We start from the raw sequence: 14,488 nt of genomic DNA, 5'->3' as shown, positions 1-14,488 counted from the left end.
TGAAGAGGCAGCATCGCAGCCATGGAGCATGCGTCTAAAGACAGTCTGCTGTGAGAGAGAAAGATCTTCATGTCCTCACGCGGTGTACTTCTACCTCCGATGAGTAAAAGCAGCAAATGGACTTGCTGCGAGAAGTGTTAAAGTGTCAAAAGTAATTTTCAGTCCTACTAGGGCCATACAATAGTGGAAAAAGCAGGAGTATGCCAAACCAATTCAAATATTGAGCTAATGATATGAGCTAAGAGATTTTTAAATGTCAACTTATGACAGAATAAACGTTTAATTCAGTTGTTCCCAAAGGATCTGGATGTGAATGTGAGGTTTGGGGAGGTTTACCATGTTCACCTGGGTTTCAGCGTGAATATTACAGCGATGAATTGAAGTTAGTGCATATTTGGTGTCACTGAAAGAATGAGAGACTCAGATCAGGAAAGATCCATCCTCAGAACAACCTCTCTGCAGCATGTTTCAGTGTGGCATCATCTAAAGAACAAAGGAACAGCTGAAAGAGAAAAGTCACAGCAGAAATGGTTTTGCTTCAGTAAATGATTTTCCTTTACGGCTGTCAATTTTTTGCACGCTATTATCGTGTTAACGCAAAGTAATTTTTACAGCATCCATTTTTTTAAACGCAAATTAATCGCAAGTTATTTTCGGCCATCAACATCCTCCGACTTCAGCTGAATTTAAGGAGACAGGCGAGCAGTTCATACAAAAAGCAAGTTTAGAGGAGGGACCGAGTCAGACTGGGCTCTGCTGGCTTTGATTCAGCGTTCAGTGTGTGTGTGTTTGTGTGTGTGTGTGTGTGTGTGTGTGTGTCTTTACCTCACACACACACACAGCAGAGGAGGAGTCAAGCAGTGCGTCTGTTCTGTTCTTGGTGTAAAGCATCCACACCTTTCTGTGTTGTGTCTCAATGTTAAAATCCTAGAGCACGTTTACAAAATGTTCTGTCGTCTCATGACGCTGAAAATATCCAAAATACAAAAATATCCAAAACAATATCCTTCCAAAACTACAATAACTTCTACAAGTTCTGCTGTTTAAGATGTATGACTAATATAACACAACCTCAGAGGCTCTTGCACAATAAAAGTCTCTGTATATTTCCACTGCAGAAAGAGTTTTATTGTGAAAGAGTCAGACAGTGACATTAGTGTAGAACACTTGACACTAGAGCCACAGCAGCGTTTAAATGAATGTGGATGATCATCATGAATAAAACATATTATAATGTCACTGCTTCACAATGTTATAGAAGATTTAATTTCCAAAACACATTTGTAGATAGTATTTATGCTAAAAAAGAAAGGCATTAGTAAAGTAAGAAATAAGAAAGAGAAAATGTGAAAATATTTTATTAAAAAGCTAAATATGTTATTAAAATTTACATTAACAATGTGATTCATCACGAGTTAACTCAGGTTAATCATGTGATTAATCATGATTAAATATGTAATCGACAGACAGACATTTTTTCCATGTAACTGATTGTTGTCCAGGGGCACGTACCTGCCTAAAGACATCTGCCCCCGGTGGAGATATGGGGACTTTCATGAATCATTGTATTAAAATCCCGTTAAAAACAGCTGAAATTAACAAAGAAGAAAAATAAAATATATTTAACAGTTTGGTAACAGGATAAATCCGTCTAATAGATTTAAATCATTTAAGTATGAATCAGATGTAATTCTCTGTGAAGACTTAACCTGAACAATAAAACAGAGTGTTTTATATGTGAAAACAAATTGTACTTTTATCCTGGTAAATAAAAATCCATCTTTTTACCTCTGATCTTAATTGACTTGGAGCCAAACTCTCCAACAGTTTTTTTTGTTTTTTTTCTAGTCCTGACTCTTGCTGTCATCATCATTATTTCAGCTTTGTTCGTGGCATTTCACAAGTCCTCCGCTTCAATCTGCACAGTTTGGGTTTCACTGTTGGCTCGACGCTGGAAGATGCCAGGATAACAAAAGTTTGGCTGCGTGATGTCATAGTTGTTGAGTGGTTCGGCTCCAAATAGCTGTGAACTCCTCAGCAATTATGAACCCACGGTCTGCCCCCTGAAACTTGTCCTGTTTAATAATCCAAGACATTACATAATGCATTTATATCTTCTTCATCTCTGTCAAAGGCACATAAAGAAGTTAATAATTCAAACATGTTACATAACTGTTTTGCATATTTTTAAGTCCGACTGTGGCTTATAAAAACATGTTATACTGAGAGTGAAACAACACAGTTCTTTTACAATGTGGTTACATTTTTTGACTGATTCCTGTCAAAATAATAATCATCAAATTGAGTTATAAAATAGAAAAGTGTTAAAGTAATTGTATACACTCTCTATATATATTTTTAAGCTTCAATACATGAGTAAGTTGAGGGTTTTCAGCTGTTCTTGTAAATGCAATGCAAAAATGGGTAATTGTTATTAAATTCCATCCTGAAACAGACACTAGAATCTTTAATTTTCTATGTGCACATGCAAGAAACACGTCAACACGGGAACACGGGTACGACCCTGGCACCTGAAGTCTGACGTAGAGTATTTCCATTGATCAGGGGTTTTCATATTGTAGAATAAGAATAAGAATAATAAAATCTTCTCAAACGTCATCACTGTCAACATACACGAGGAAATGTGCCAGTTCTTGTGGATTTTATGGATATACGTCGTTATTTGTTGAATCTTTTGCAACGGGAGGACACAGCGCGAGTGACGTGTGTGTTTGGGGTTCACCGATTTGGCGGAACTTTCTGGTAAAGCCACACTAACATTAAACTCTCATATTGTCCTGCTATTGTCAAACTCCCACATTTGGTACAAGAGACAGTTTTACCTATTAATTACGTTGGACTTTCAAAATAAATGTCTAAAGAAAATTCACTAATGTTGAATCTGGGCATTTCTATCATTGATTAGACCCTCCAGCTTTTTAACATTACAACAATAATCTGATTTTTAACTATTTTTTAAAACTATTTAAGCTTTTTATGTTGTAATTTCATCTGAAAGGCGCAGTAAGCAACTGAAATTACAGTTTTACTTATAAGAATGACTCCATCAACACTGAACACTGTCTAATTCTTTAAATTGCCTGTATTTATGATCTGTTTTAATGTGATTTCCTCATCAAAAACACGTCTAGAGCTGTGTTTTGTTTCATTCACACATGTTTAACACACAAACCTGCAGATTTAGACTGAATTCTTCTCTCGAAACACAACTCCAGGTCTGTTTTTAGTTCAATAACAACATTATAACATGGAGTAAAGCTCAGAAGGGTCAGTTTTGCGTAATATATTTCATCTTTTAACATATCTACCAGCTTTGTTTAATCAAAGTTTCTGAATTATAAAGTAAAGTAAAATGATGCCATCAGTGAGAAAGGTATTATTTTTCAATTCTTACGATTATATTGCGACCTAAATAATCACAATTATCACTTAACCATTCAGTTCATGTTGACATCGCTGGTACAAGTTTTAATATTTGGTTATTCAAAGCAGCCAACACGACTTAAGGCAACGCAAGTTTATTTGTATAGCACAATTCATACTATTTATTCATTTTATTCCATCATTACATTGAAAATCAAACATTATTCAACTTGTATAAGGTTGAACATAACATTTGTATCGTGACCAAAAGGGTTTAGGCTGAAGTAAAATGAACTTGTAACGTCCAACACATTTTAATAATAACGCACAGGAATTCCAAGAAAAGAAGCATCAATTCTACAATAAATGACTCAATATGTACAAAAGGAAAACTACAAACCACGACAGTTCACATAAATCATTCCTGAGTCCTGTAATTTTCAAAAAGTAACGTTTTATACCTTTTTAAATGTTCTATTCCACACACTCACCCCTCAAACACAACCACAGTGACGTTTTTTACTGGTTCTAGTCTCCATTTTTTTTAAATAAACCTGTTATTTTAAGATAATATTGACTCTCTCTGTTTGAATAACATCTGTAAACAAGGTCAAAGTGCTTACTGTGCAAGAAAGACATTAAAAACACAATAAAAACAAATCAAAACATAAATAATCATGATAAAATCGACTTTAAAAGAGGAGACAGCACGATAAAAACCTTTCATTTAAGCAGGAATATCACACGTAAAGAGTTTAATCCACTTGTACCATGGTCCCACAAACTGAAAATAGTTCATTTTTAAATCAGACAACCTTTTTGCAGTCCGTAGATGTTCAAAGTATTAGTTATTTCTGTTTTAGTTGAAGCTAGTCCCTCGTAACAACAGGATCTCATTTGTTTATCTGTTGCTTTGTTGATGCTCATTGCAGTGATACAGAATAATCATTAAGTGTTGCTGAAATACCTGTGCGTTTATTTTTTGTGATCAAATTTTTATTAAGGTATCAGTCTCAGGTGCAAATATACAGATTAGAATCTATTCTTTTACTTTTTATTTATATTACTATTACTATTATTATTATTATTATTATTATTATTATTATTATTACTACATTGTATTGGTTTTTATTTGTTTATTTTATATTTAATTTGTCATTATTATTATTATTATTATTATTATTATTAATTTATTAACTAATTCATCTTTTTATTTATTTATTTTTTATTATTATTATTATTTTGTTTTTGTTTTTTTTGTTTTTTTTTTGTTTTTTTTGTCTATATGCCCATCGGGGTGGTGGGTGGGAAAAAAGAAGGGGGAAAAAGGTAATACCTGCGCGTTTATACAAAAATAATGCACATCCGTTGGCGTCGGACTCCTCCCTGACCGTGGTATAAGCGGCGTTGTTAATGTAGCCAGTGGCATATGGACAACGTCGACCCGGAGAGCGTGACGTCTAACATATAGATGCTCCGTTCTGTTGCTTTCTTCTGCCGTCATCTCTGTTCACACAATGTTAAAAGGTCACATGAAAAATGCATGACCGCGGCCGGAGGATCTCACCGCTGCTGCATGAGGAAGAGAAGCCGTCAGACAGTAGAAGATGCCGGAGGAGATGGAAAATAAAACTTTAAACTTGTTGGATGGCGTCCCGTTTGGGCTGCAGTTGCGATTAGGTTTTGTGATTTATGTTTAAAAAGTCTGATTCTGTTCGGACTGCGCGTCGTAAACAACTCCAGGTGCTTTCACATTTGAGAGAAGAGTGAAATATGAACTGATAAACTAAGACAAAAATCACATGAACTGCAAAATATTTTCATAGACGTCTAAACTACAGGTACAAAAAGATGGAAGATATAAAAACATGTTCAGTTTTTATCTATTGCAAATTAAAATAACACACTTTTTGTCTAGTATGTTTTTGTTTTTTTTATTTTGTACTTTTGTGGCAAGTGATAATGAAATAAAACCTGTAAATATGTTCTTACAGATGCACATCGTCGTGTTAATTTTTGTTTATTTATTTCAGTTATTTGAATGAGGCTGCGCTGCGTATTATCAATGAACCCAAATGTGTTTTAGACGTAAACCTTGATCGATGGATGTGTTTCTCTGTCCCTCCTGCTCTTGTTTCTTCACCTTCGTTGTCATTATTTACATGTCAGTTTTATCTATTCCATACTGCTGTTGTTTTTTAATATTCTGCATGTCCCTTCTTTGCACAGTTCTTACAAAACTACAATATTTACCATCTGTTTTTTTTGCTGGACCTTCTGTTTTAATGCAGAAGAATCTTGAACCTGACCACAAACGACGCTAAAACAACCATCTTAACTTGAGACGGTCCAACAACACCCGATAATTTTGCAGCACGTGTCTCAAATGCGGAAGTCGTGGCCCCTTGAAAATCCTTACAACATATCGTATAACTGGTGTTTCCTCAGATCCATTAGAGTTTAGAGCTTTGATCGTTGATTCTGCACAAATCCAGGTTGTTTTCAGTCCTTGTTTATTTCTTTCCCTTTTTTCTTGCACGCCGCCATGTTTGTTTTGACCCAGACGGGGCATGTGTTTCTCTGATAGGTTCATCCATCCTGTTGTGATCAAGTAAAGATTTAAAAATGTGACCTTACAAACAATAAAATAAAATATCCTCATTTCAACAGTTTATGCAGCGCAGTGTTTGTAAGAATAACCTGTAACTTTCCCCAGCTCCCAGTTGTGTTCGTTTCCATTATTTCACGCAGCAAATAGAGCTGATCTCTCTGTTATAATTACAGTTAAAGTTGTATTTTTCCTCGCAGTGGCAGAGTTAAGCCGATCCTGGGCCGGTTCAGTGAGCTCCTGTCCCTGCTGTCCCACATGAGGATACCAGAGAGGAGCGTGGACGCGGTGCTTTTGGACGCAGGCTGCTCCTCGATGCAGATGGACCAGGCCCAAAGAGGGTTCGCTCTGAGCAAAGACGGACCACTGGACATGAGGATGGACGGAGACAGGTCAGAGACTTTGGACATACAAGTACACGTGGCTAAATGTGAACGTGCAATGTCACAGTTGGATCATTTAATCTGTGGAAATATTTCGAATAACGTTGAGAATTTCAGTGTTAAGTTAAATGTAAACACAGGAGACACTGACCTTTCTCTACATAATAAAACATAATAGAATAAAACATGCAACGATTTTCCAGTTTATTGAAAAAATACCAATGTAATGTGTAATTTTCTTGCACTTCAGCTAAATTTTAAGTGTCGTATATTGCCGTTTTGTACTGTTAGTGTGAATATTTGCATATAAACTTAGTGCCACTGTGCCTTCTTCTTCAGGGTCGTCCGCAGTTCTCAAAGATCGTAACATAATTTATTACACATTTAAACATTCGTGGCAAACGGTGCTGTCTGTTGTTTACTGAGCAGCTCATATTTCATAATTTCGCCGTCCACAGTCTGTTTGTGTATTCAGAAGTGTTAGTAAATCATAGTAATTAACAAGTGCCACAGAGACGTGTGAACCAACAGCTCTGATTATCTTTTATGAGCCGTGCCACAAGCTGCATCTCCCCTTTCATTTCCTCGCAATATTCTCCAAAACATAATGCTTTTGGTTTTTTTTTCTTGCTCCTCAGCTGTACATCTCACAATTGTCACCGCTGGCGAAGAGGGGAGGGAGGAGGAGGGAGGAGGAGGAGGAGGAGGGGGAAAGGGGTCGTGACGTCAAGCCGCTTAATTGGGCATCTCTTTGTGCGTAGGTACCCTGACATGCCCCACGCGGCTGACGTTGTGAATACCTTAGATCAACAGGCTCTCGCATCCATCCTCAGCGCATACGGCGAAGAGAGACGCGCTTGGAAAATCGCTTCAGCCGTGGTGGAGGCTCGCCGGTCCTCCCCTATCACCACCACTCGTCAGCTGGCCGCGGTGGTCGCAAGTATAGCCGACAGTCCCGTAGATTTAGCTAAAAAGGGAGGAATAAAACACGGAGAAGAGATATTAAGTCGGCTTGTTAGCGGCACGTCGCTCCTCTCTCTGCTTTAGCTCCTCGTGAGAAAGGAGGAGACGAGACCGTGACTCTGTGTCTGTCTCACAATTCGACTGATATCCTCAAAAGCACCCGTACATAAACACCGTCTTTCCACCTCGCCCACCCTCCCCCCCTTTTATTTATTTCGTTTCTTTCTCATCTGCCCCATTTTAGTCGTGCACAGCGATAGTTTTGTGCCTTTCGAGATGCGAGTGAGTTGTCGTTTCAATAGTTATTGCAGAGAGAGCGCTACGTGCGTCAGTGTCACCGAGGGAGAACAGGTGTGAGTAACTGCAGCTGTTTGATACTTTTTAAAGAGCAGAGCAAAGTCAGCGCCGCCAATGTTTTCAGCACAACGATCCGTCAGGTTTTATTTAGGGACAATACGAAGGAGCTTTACAACCAGCTGAGCTTAACGAAAATAAATAAGCTCCTTTAAAGTGCGATTATATGTTAACCACTCAAGACACTGACGCAGATTTTTAATTGTAGTTATTAAATTGTTAGAGTTGGTTACGTTTTAAGAAGCAATAGTGAAAGGTAACAAAAAACAAACTGCAAAAATGTAAAATCTTGCAATCCCTTATAGAGCCTAGACCTCTACAAAGGCACTGGTCAAAAAGTTTGGATTTTTAGTGCCCAGACTCCTCGTATAAAACAGTATTAGTCTAATCCTTTGCCGTGAGGAGATTATCAGAATGTGAATATTATAAATGTTGTTTTGACCATATGTAGAGAGACATCAGCTGATTAAAAATAAAAAAAAACTTAAAAGCTGCATAAAAACTAACGGTATAAAGTGATATTTCTGTAGTTTTATGGGTAATTTTACAGGCATTTCACATTTTTCTGACACTTAAACCTCAACAAACATGTTTTAGCACATCTCTGTTGGATTAGCAGAGGATGGAATATCTAAATATCCCCCAGAAATAATAATCTATCCATTTTTGTCAGTATTGCTCATCCGTACATCAGTTTGAGACCCAAAAATGGAGGAACATGTCGCACAACGTGAGTGTACGGACTATTGTGTTGGATTTCTTATAACACAAGATGATGCAAGAGAAATATAAACGTAAACAGGATCTATTGATACAGGCAGAACTGGAGCTGTCCTTGGTGCATGTGTTTGAAAGTATAAAACCAGAGACTCGGGTGAAAATGTAATTTCAGGACAATCTATTGACGAGGGACTTTTCATGAATCTATGTTAAAAAAAAACAAACACACAATAATAATATGTAAAATGCAACACAATGAAACTAGGCGGGAGATGTATTGAAATCTCACTTGTTTTTAGAGAAATGCAAAATGTAATTATTTGTCTGTAAGTATTTTAAAAGTATACAAAAGGAGTGATATTTTTGCACTGTTTAATACTTCGGTCTATACACTTTTTGCGTGATACTTAAACCGGAACATTACAAGAGTGTTTGTTTTTGCACATTTTCGGTGGATTGCAAAAATATCGTCTGAACGTCGTCACTGGGATGATGTAAAACAATAGGAGGAGTTCATGTTTTCATATTCCCTGCTCCTAACTACACAACAGTCTGACTTTAAACCCTCTCCGTTGTTCAGAGGAGTTTACCTTTTATCAGTTTAAGCGGTGCCAGTCTGCGCCCAACGCCAGCGTGACACAGTGAGACATATTTATAATGATAGTGTGAAGGCTCGAGTCGTGACAGCAGACTGCGGTTTATTTCGTCTCTTTTTTTTATCTCCCTAAAGATGTTTCACACATATTCTTTCAGTAATTTTTTTTTCAGTGTTTTTTACTATAGTTGTTTTTTTACTACCTTCCTGTAGTGCAAAGGTAGATTGAGTTCGGCTGTGGCATAAACCTTTTTTATAAACACATGCAACAGATGAAATGTCTTTGTTAACTACGTCTGGACATCATAGTATTTGAGTTTGACATTGCGTACCTTAAAATTAAATGTGTAAGCCATATATGTAAAATAGAGCCGTGCTTTTTACAATAGCTCTGATACTGAAGTTGTCTGGCGCTTTGTGAAATGATAAGAATGAGCCGTTTAATTTACATATTTATGGACTTTAAAAATACACAGGAGACTTTACCACCTGATGACATCATCAACCCAACATTTTTCAAAATAACTTGGCGGTTTATAAAGTTTAAGACACAGATCTTAAATAAAATGATGGCGTGTTAGTTCCCACATGGCTGATTGGACCATGGCAACGTTTAACTGTTCTGCTCTGTCCAAAGTGCTGTTTATGTATTAATTAGTTTGATTGGGACAGTGCATGTTAATGGACAAACATGATGCAACATGAACGTAAACACACAGGACTAAAGCCAAAGGCTAATTTCCATCGTCGTCCCAAAGGAGCCCTGTAGGTGGCGTCTACATCTCTTGTGTCGTGGTGTCAATTTTTGTCATTTTGCCCTTATTATACGACCTGTTAATTGTATCCAATTAAACCCAAGGCCCTGTCAGTTCCTGGTTTAAGTGAACATTTCATCTTCTCTCATGTAGGTTTATTGATTATATCCATTGATTTCCAGTTGAGACATAACAGTAAGGTATATTACATTTCTGGTTGTTAATTTTGTGCGCTGTTTAATCTAACAGGTTCCCAAGGCTGCGGTTGCCTCTTAACTACCTGCTTTTCTCCTTATGTACACATCTTAATCTCTTCTTTCCTCCATGGATGTGCCGCTAGGACCTTTGAAATATGAATTAGAGAGGGCCCGGCTTGGTGAGGCTTGGTCCTCCGCTGTGCAGGCATTGTATTGATTTCAGAGTGACTCACACCTTGGGCTGTTCAGTGCAGGAGGAGAGAAATGCCACATCATTCACTTTGCTATTTATTGCAGTTCCTCCATGGGTCTATACAAGTGCTTAATTGTTTTTTTTTCTCATGTGTGGTGTAGTTATGACTTGTTAAAGCTGCACCGTGTTGTGAGATTGTTTGTTTGGTGCCAGATTTCCAGTCCCTCATGATCCCAGTGTGTAATGTATTCAGCGCGGTGATTCATTCATGCAGTTTGTCAAACAGGTGCAGTGGCCAGTAGGTGCAGCTTGTTCAGTGTTTAAGGCACGCGCTCCACGTCTAAAACATGCCTGCGACTGCTTATTTTTGACAGGATTTAAAGGAGCACTGTATACATTTTTTGTGGGGGGGGGGTCCGCCACCTGCTCGTTTCCATAGAGATGCTATTGTTTTGCCAAAAATGTTTAACAGTATTTAGCGTTTATTTCATTACTGATGTTTTTACAGCTCAAAAATATGCATTCTTAATGTTATCAGCATTGTTACAAATAAATAACATCTCCATGGAGACAAGCAGGTGGTGGATACGTCACCAGAAAAGTTACATAATGCACCTTCAATGTATTTATTAATATTTATCGAGGCCTGAAAAAATATGTTCAGTAGATGTTCTGTTTACTTCACGCACTTGTTGCTCGATTAAAGGTCTTATATTACGCTAAATTGACTCTTTAAGCCGTGTTAAAATGTTGTTTCCTCCTCAAAAACATACCTGAAGTCGTTTTTTGTTGACTGACCCAAAGCGCCAAACGCTCTGTTCCACCTTGTGATGTCATCAAGTGGTAGTTTTCAAGTCAACAGCTCCTTTTACCTTCAGTTCAGTCGAGATAAGTGGCAATTCCAGGTCTTAAATGATCCAAATGGTTCTAGAAATGAAGGTGTGTGGAGTTTAAAAACACAGTGGAGCACTTCCTGTATCACCACACGATGACATCACAAGGTGGAACGGAGTGTTTTCCATTCACGAGAACTGTAACACGCAAACCCTGCAGATTTAGATGGTTTAAACATACGTGAATGAAACAAAAATAAACCACAACTCGAGGTCTGTTTGTGACGAGGAAACGACGTTATAACAGAAATCAGAGAAAGGTTCGTAATGGCCCTTTAAAGTCTGACCACTGAGTCTCTACAGTCGGGTCAAAAAGCCAAATTTGTGCAAACGGAGCGAAGAGGCATTGACAGCATCGAGGAAATTAGCATTAGCTCTAGATCTGTTGTTATTATATCAAATGATTGCTCTGTATATAATAGCAGCAACGATACAATATGATTTGATTTATTTAGGGCTGAATAATTAACATCTAAGACTCATCATCACAAACAATTACAAAAGACGGCTGGAATTATCCTGTTTTAGCGTCATTGTGTCTGTTTTATAGTTCATTGTTTTTTAAGCGGTATATCTCCGTTTGAAATGTGTTGTAACGCGCCTAATTTCCACTAATACTTTGGTACACGAACATTTATTGTTTGTCAAATATTTATCATTTATATCTATTAAACTACAAATAAAACCACTACACTACAAAATCTCTATACAGTTTTATATTTTTTTCCATCTACAACCTTGAAATTCCTCCACTCATAACCCAAAACCACTGAACAACGGCTAAACAAACTTTAGACTAACTAATTGTACCAACAGTTCATTATGTCTGATGTGGTTATAAATACCAAACTAATGGAACTAATTAAGGATATTTCAACGGTAACTATGACACGACTAGTTTTGTATTCTACAAATTAGAGTGCAAAATTGGCAGTGACTGGAGCGGGAGATCACGAAGGCATTTGGCAGAGGCATGTTTCTCAGTATTTTAGTGACACATCAGCCATGTCCACACCATCTCCACCCTCCATCTGCTTCACATAGAGCCGCTCAGTCATGCTGCAGGCTGGCGATAAGGCCCTGTTAAAAGGAAAATGGGCAATATATTACATTAAAACCTTATATAGTGAATAAAGTGGACCATTTTGCTGTGACTTGAAAAGCTAACATTATGGGGCCAGAAATTAGGACCATATTTGAGCCTGGCGTTGGTGAAGTTAGCCCTGCAGCATCTGTCATCCGTTGTCTCTATAGTTTTATCATTGTAGTAGAGAGAATTAACATAAGCAATGTGCTTAAAATGTCTTGCCCAAGGACACAGCGACAATATGCAGTCTGACGAGGTTTGAAACGTCTAGCCTGTGGGTAAAAGTTGAGCGTATAAAACACACAGCACCACTGTGCACATGACGTTTTCAATATTAAAGCCGGCTGCACACTAGAGGATTTTAAAGTCTTTGTAAGACATGACACAGATTGTGCAGACCACAGACTTTGTGCAACACTTACGTGAGTGAGTGAGTAAGTATGTAACTGTCATTGTCATCACATGATGATAAATGAAACAGACTCCATGTTGGTGTCTTCTATTTCTACAGTTAAAAACCTGTCACCAGGCAACGGGCTGTTGTAAAGTTGATCGCAAACAACAATCGTAAATATCCGACATGTTGGAACCTTACGAATTGAGGTTTGACCCGACAAATAGTTGTAACAGAATCACACTGACCTCATAGACATGAGGAGATTATTGGGCTTTGCTATTGCGTTGCATTTGTTGGCACTGCAAAATGTCGGGAAATTGACCACCTATTTTGGTCCCCACAGGAGCCTTCCCTCCCGCCGCAGTGTACGCCCGTAAAGACAGACTGAACCGCCCGTCGCATTTGGCCACCAAGACCTTCCAGGCTCTGCGCATCTTTGTGAACGATGAGCTAAACGAGCTGCACGCCGGTCTGCGGGCCGCTCAGACCGCTCTGAGGCCGGGGGGGCGCCTGGTCGTGATCACCTTCCACTCTCTGGAGGACAGACTGGTCAAAAGGTTTTTACAAGGGGAAGACATGTCCAACCTGGATGAGTTTCACTTTGAACAGAAACAGAGAAAAGAAAAGTATGCAGAGAGACCAAAACAAAGAAGTGAACACTGGGCTCCAATCAAAAGGAAAGTGGTGACTCCAGAGAAACAGGAAATGTTAGAAAACCCAAGAGGACGTTCGGCTAAACTCAGAGCCGTCTTAAGACTCTAAGAATCACTGTAATCAGTTATATTGTGTTTGGAAACAAAATGGACACAAACGACACCTCACACTGGGATTTATTCTTCATGTAAAAATGAACCCAACTGTGTCAAATGGATAATTGTGCACAGTCATGACTAAATGTCTTGAGTAATTTTTGGTTAGTCATTTGGCTCCAATGGTTGGAGGATGTTTGACTAAACTCAGAGCAGTCATTGTACTAAATTAATTATACAATTTCCACTCCAGACCAAAGACTATTCTTGACAACTGCCCTGTGGGTCATTTAAGATTTGTATCATTTGATGAGTAAAAATCATAAAAAAACAGTAAAAACACTCAGTACTTTCGCATTGTCATTACACAAAGCTACAAAGAGTTTGATTTAACCTTTGCAAACAGTTTATTTCTTTACAATGCTCCATTATTATTAGTGACGGAGATACAAAACAAAACAAAAATCATTACAATAATTAAAAAGCACTGCTGAAGAACCAGATCAGTGATAGATCTGAGTAATGACAAATAACCGTTTTATTTAGCCAGTGATGTAAAAAATATCACAAAATAAAAATGTGTGAAAATATTAATTAATGCACAATTATTATTTAATGTGTTATGTAATTTTTGTTAATCATTTGGCTCTTAAAATCACTGGATTAGGTAATTAAAACGGTGAGTGAAAATGTGTGTAGTAAGTGTTGTTTCTGTTTGTAAAAAAGACTGCTATTTTTGTAAACCAGGTAATAAACCGTAATAAAGTACAGTGTGTTATTTTTCATACTATTTACCATTAAGTACAGTTCTATGATTCTGCTAAGAAGTATTTTAGTACAAACAAGGTTATTTTCAGGTCACACGCCTCAAATCAACTTCTCACATCAACACAATTCTTATTAAATCTTATTCTATGTTACAGATGATAATGTTTTTTTTGTTTTTTTTTAATAGACATTGATAATTTCACACGTAGTACAACCAGGAACAGATCAAAATAAGTATTGGGTCTAAAAGTACGGCGTAATAAACAAACTTTTTGCACACTTTTGGCATAGTTTTGCACAGTTTTTGCCTCTTTTCTCAAACTCTCGATGAGTTTTTGGTCCAAACTGCTCATTTCCACATCAAGTTTTCTCCGTTCAAGTCACAATCTTCATGTGGACACTCACTTATATAATATTTTTTGCATATTTTGTATTTTTCCTT

The 14,488-nt window shown here is 37.5% G+C and overlaps 1 protein-coding gene across 1 annotated transcript in view; it reads left to right on the top strand.

The window, feature by feature from the left end:
- mettl15 (methyltransferase like 15) overlaps positions 1-13,726 on the top strand; it is a 39,483-nt gene extending 25,757 nt beyond the window's left edge. The window contains exons 4-6 of the mRNA XM_033986349.2: positions 6,193-6,384; positions 7,137-7,315; positions 12,873-13,726. Of these exons, the coding sequence (XP_033842240.2) occupies positions 6,193-6,384; positions 7,137-7,315; positions 12,873-13,291 (790 nt within the window). The 3' untranslated portion in view covers positions 13,292-13,726. The remainder of the gene's footprint in view (positions 1-6,192; positions 6,385-7,136; positions 7,316-12,872) is intronic.
- The last annotated feature ends 762 nt before the right edge of the window (positions 13,727-14,488 follow it).

This window comes from Periophthalmus magnuspinnatus, chromosome 3 (assembly GCF_009829125.3).
Source record: "Periophthalmus magnuspinnatus isolate fPerMag1 chromosome 3, fPerMag1.2.pri, whole genome shotgun sequence".
NCBI lineage: Eukaryota > Metazoa > Chordata > Actinopteri > Gobiiformes > Gobiidae > Periophthalmus > Periophthalmus magnuspinnatus.
Note: the sequence above shows the minus strand (reverse complement) of the source record. Positions and strands in the feature narration are given on the sequence as shown.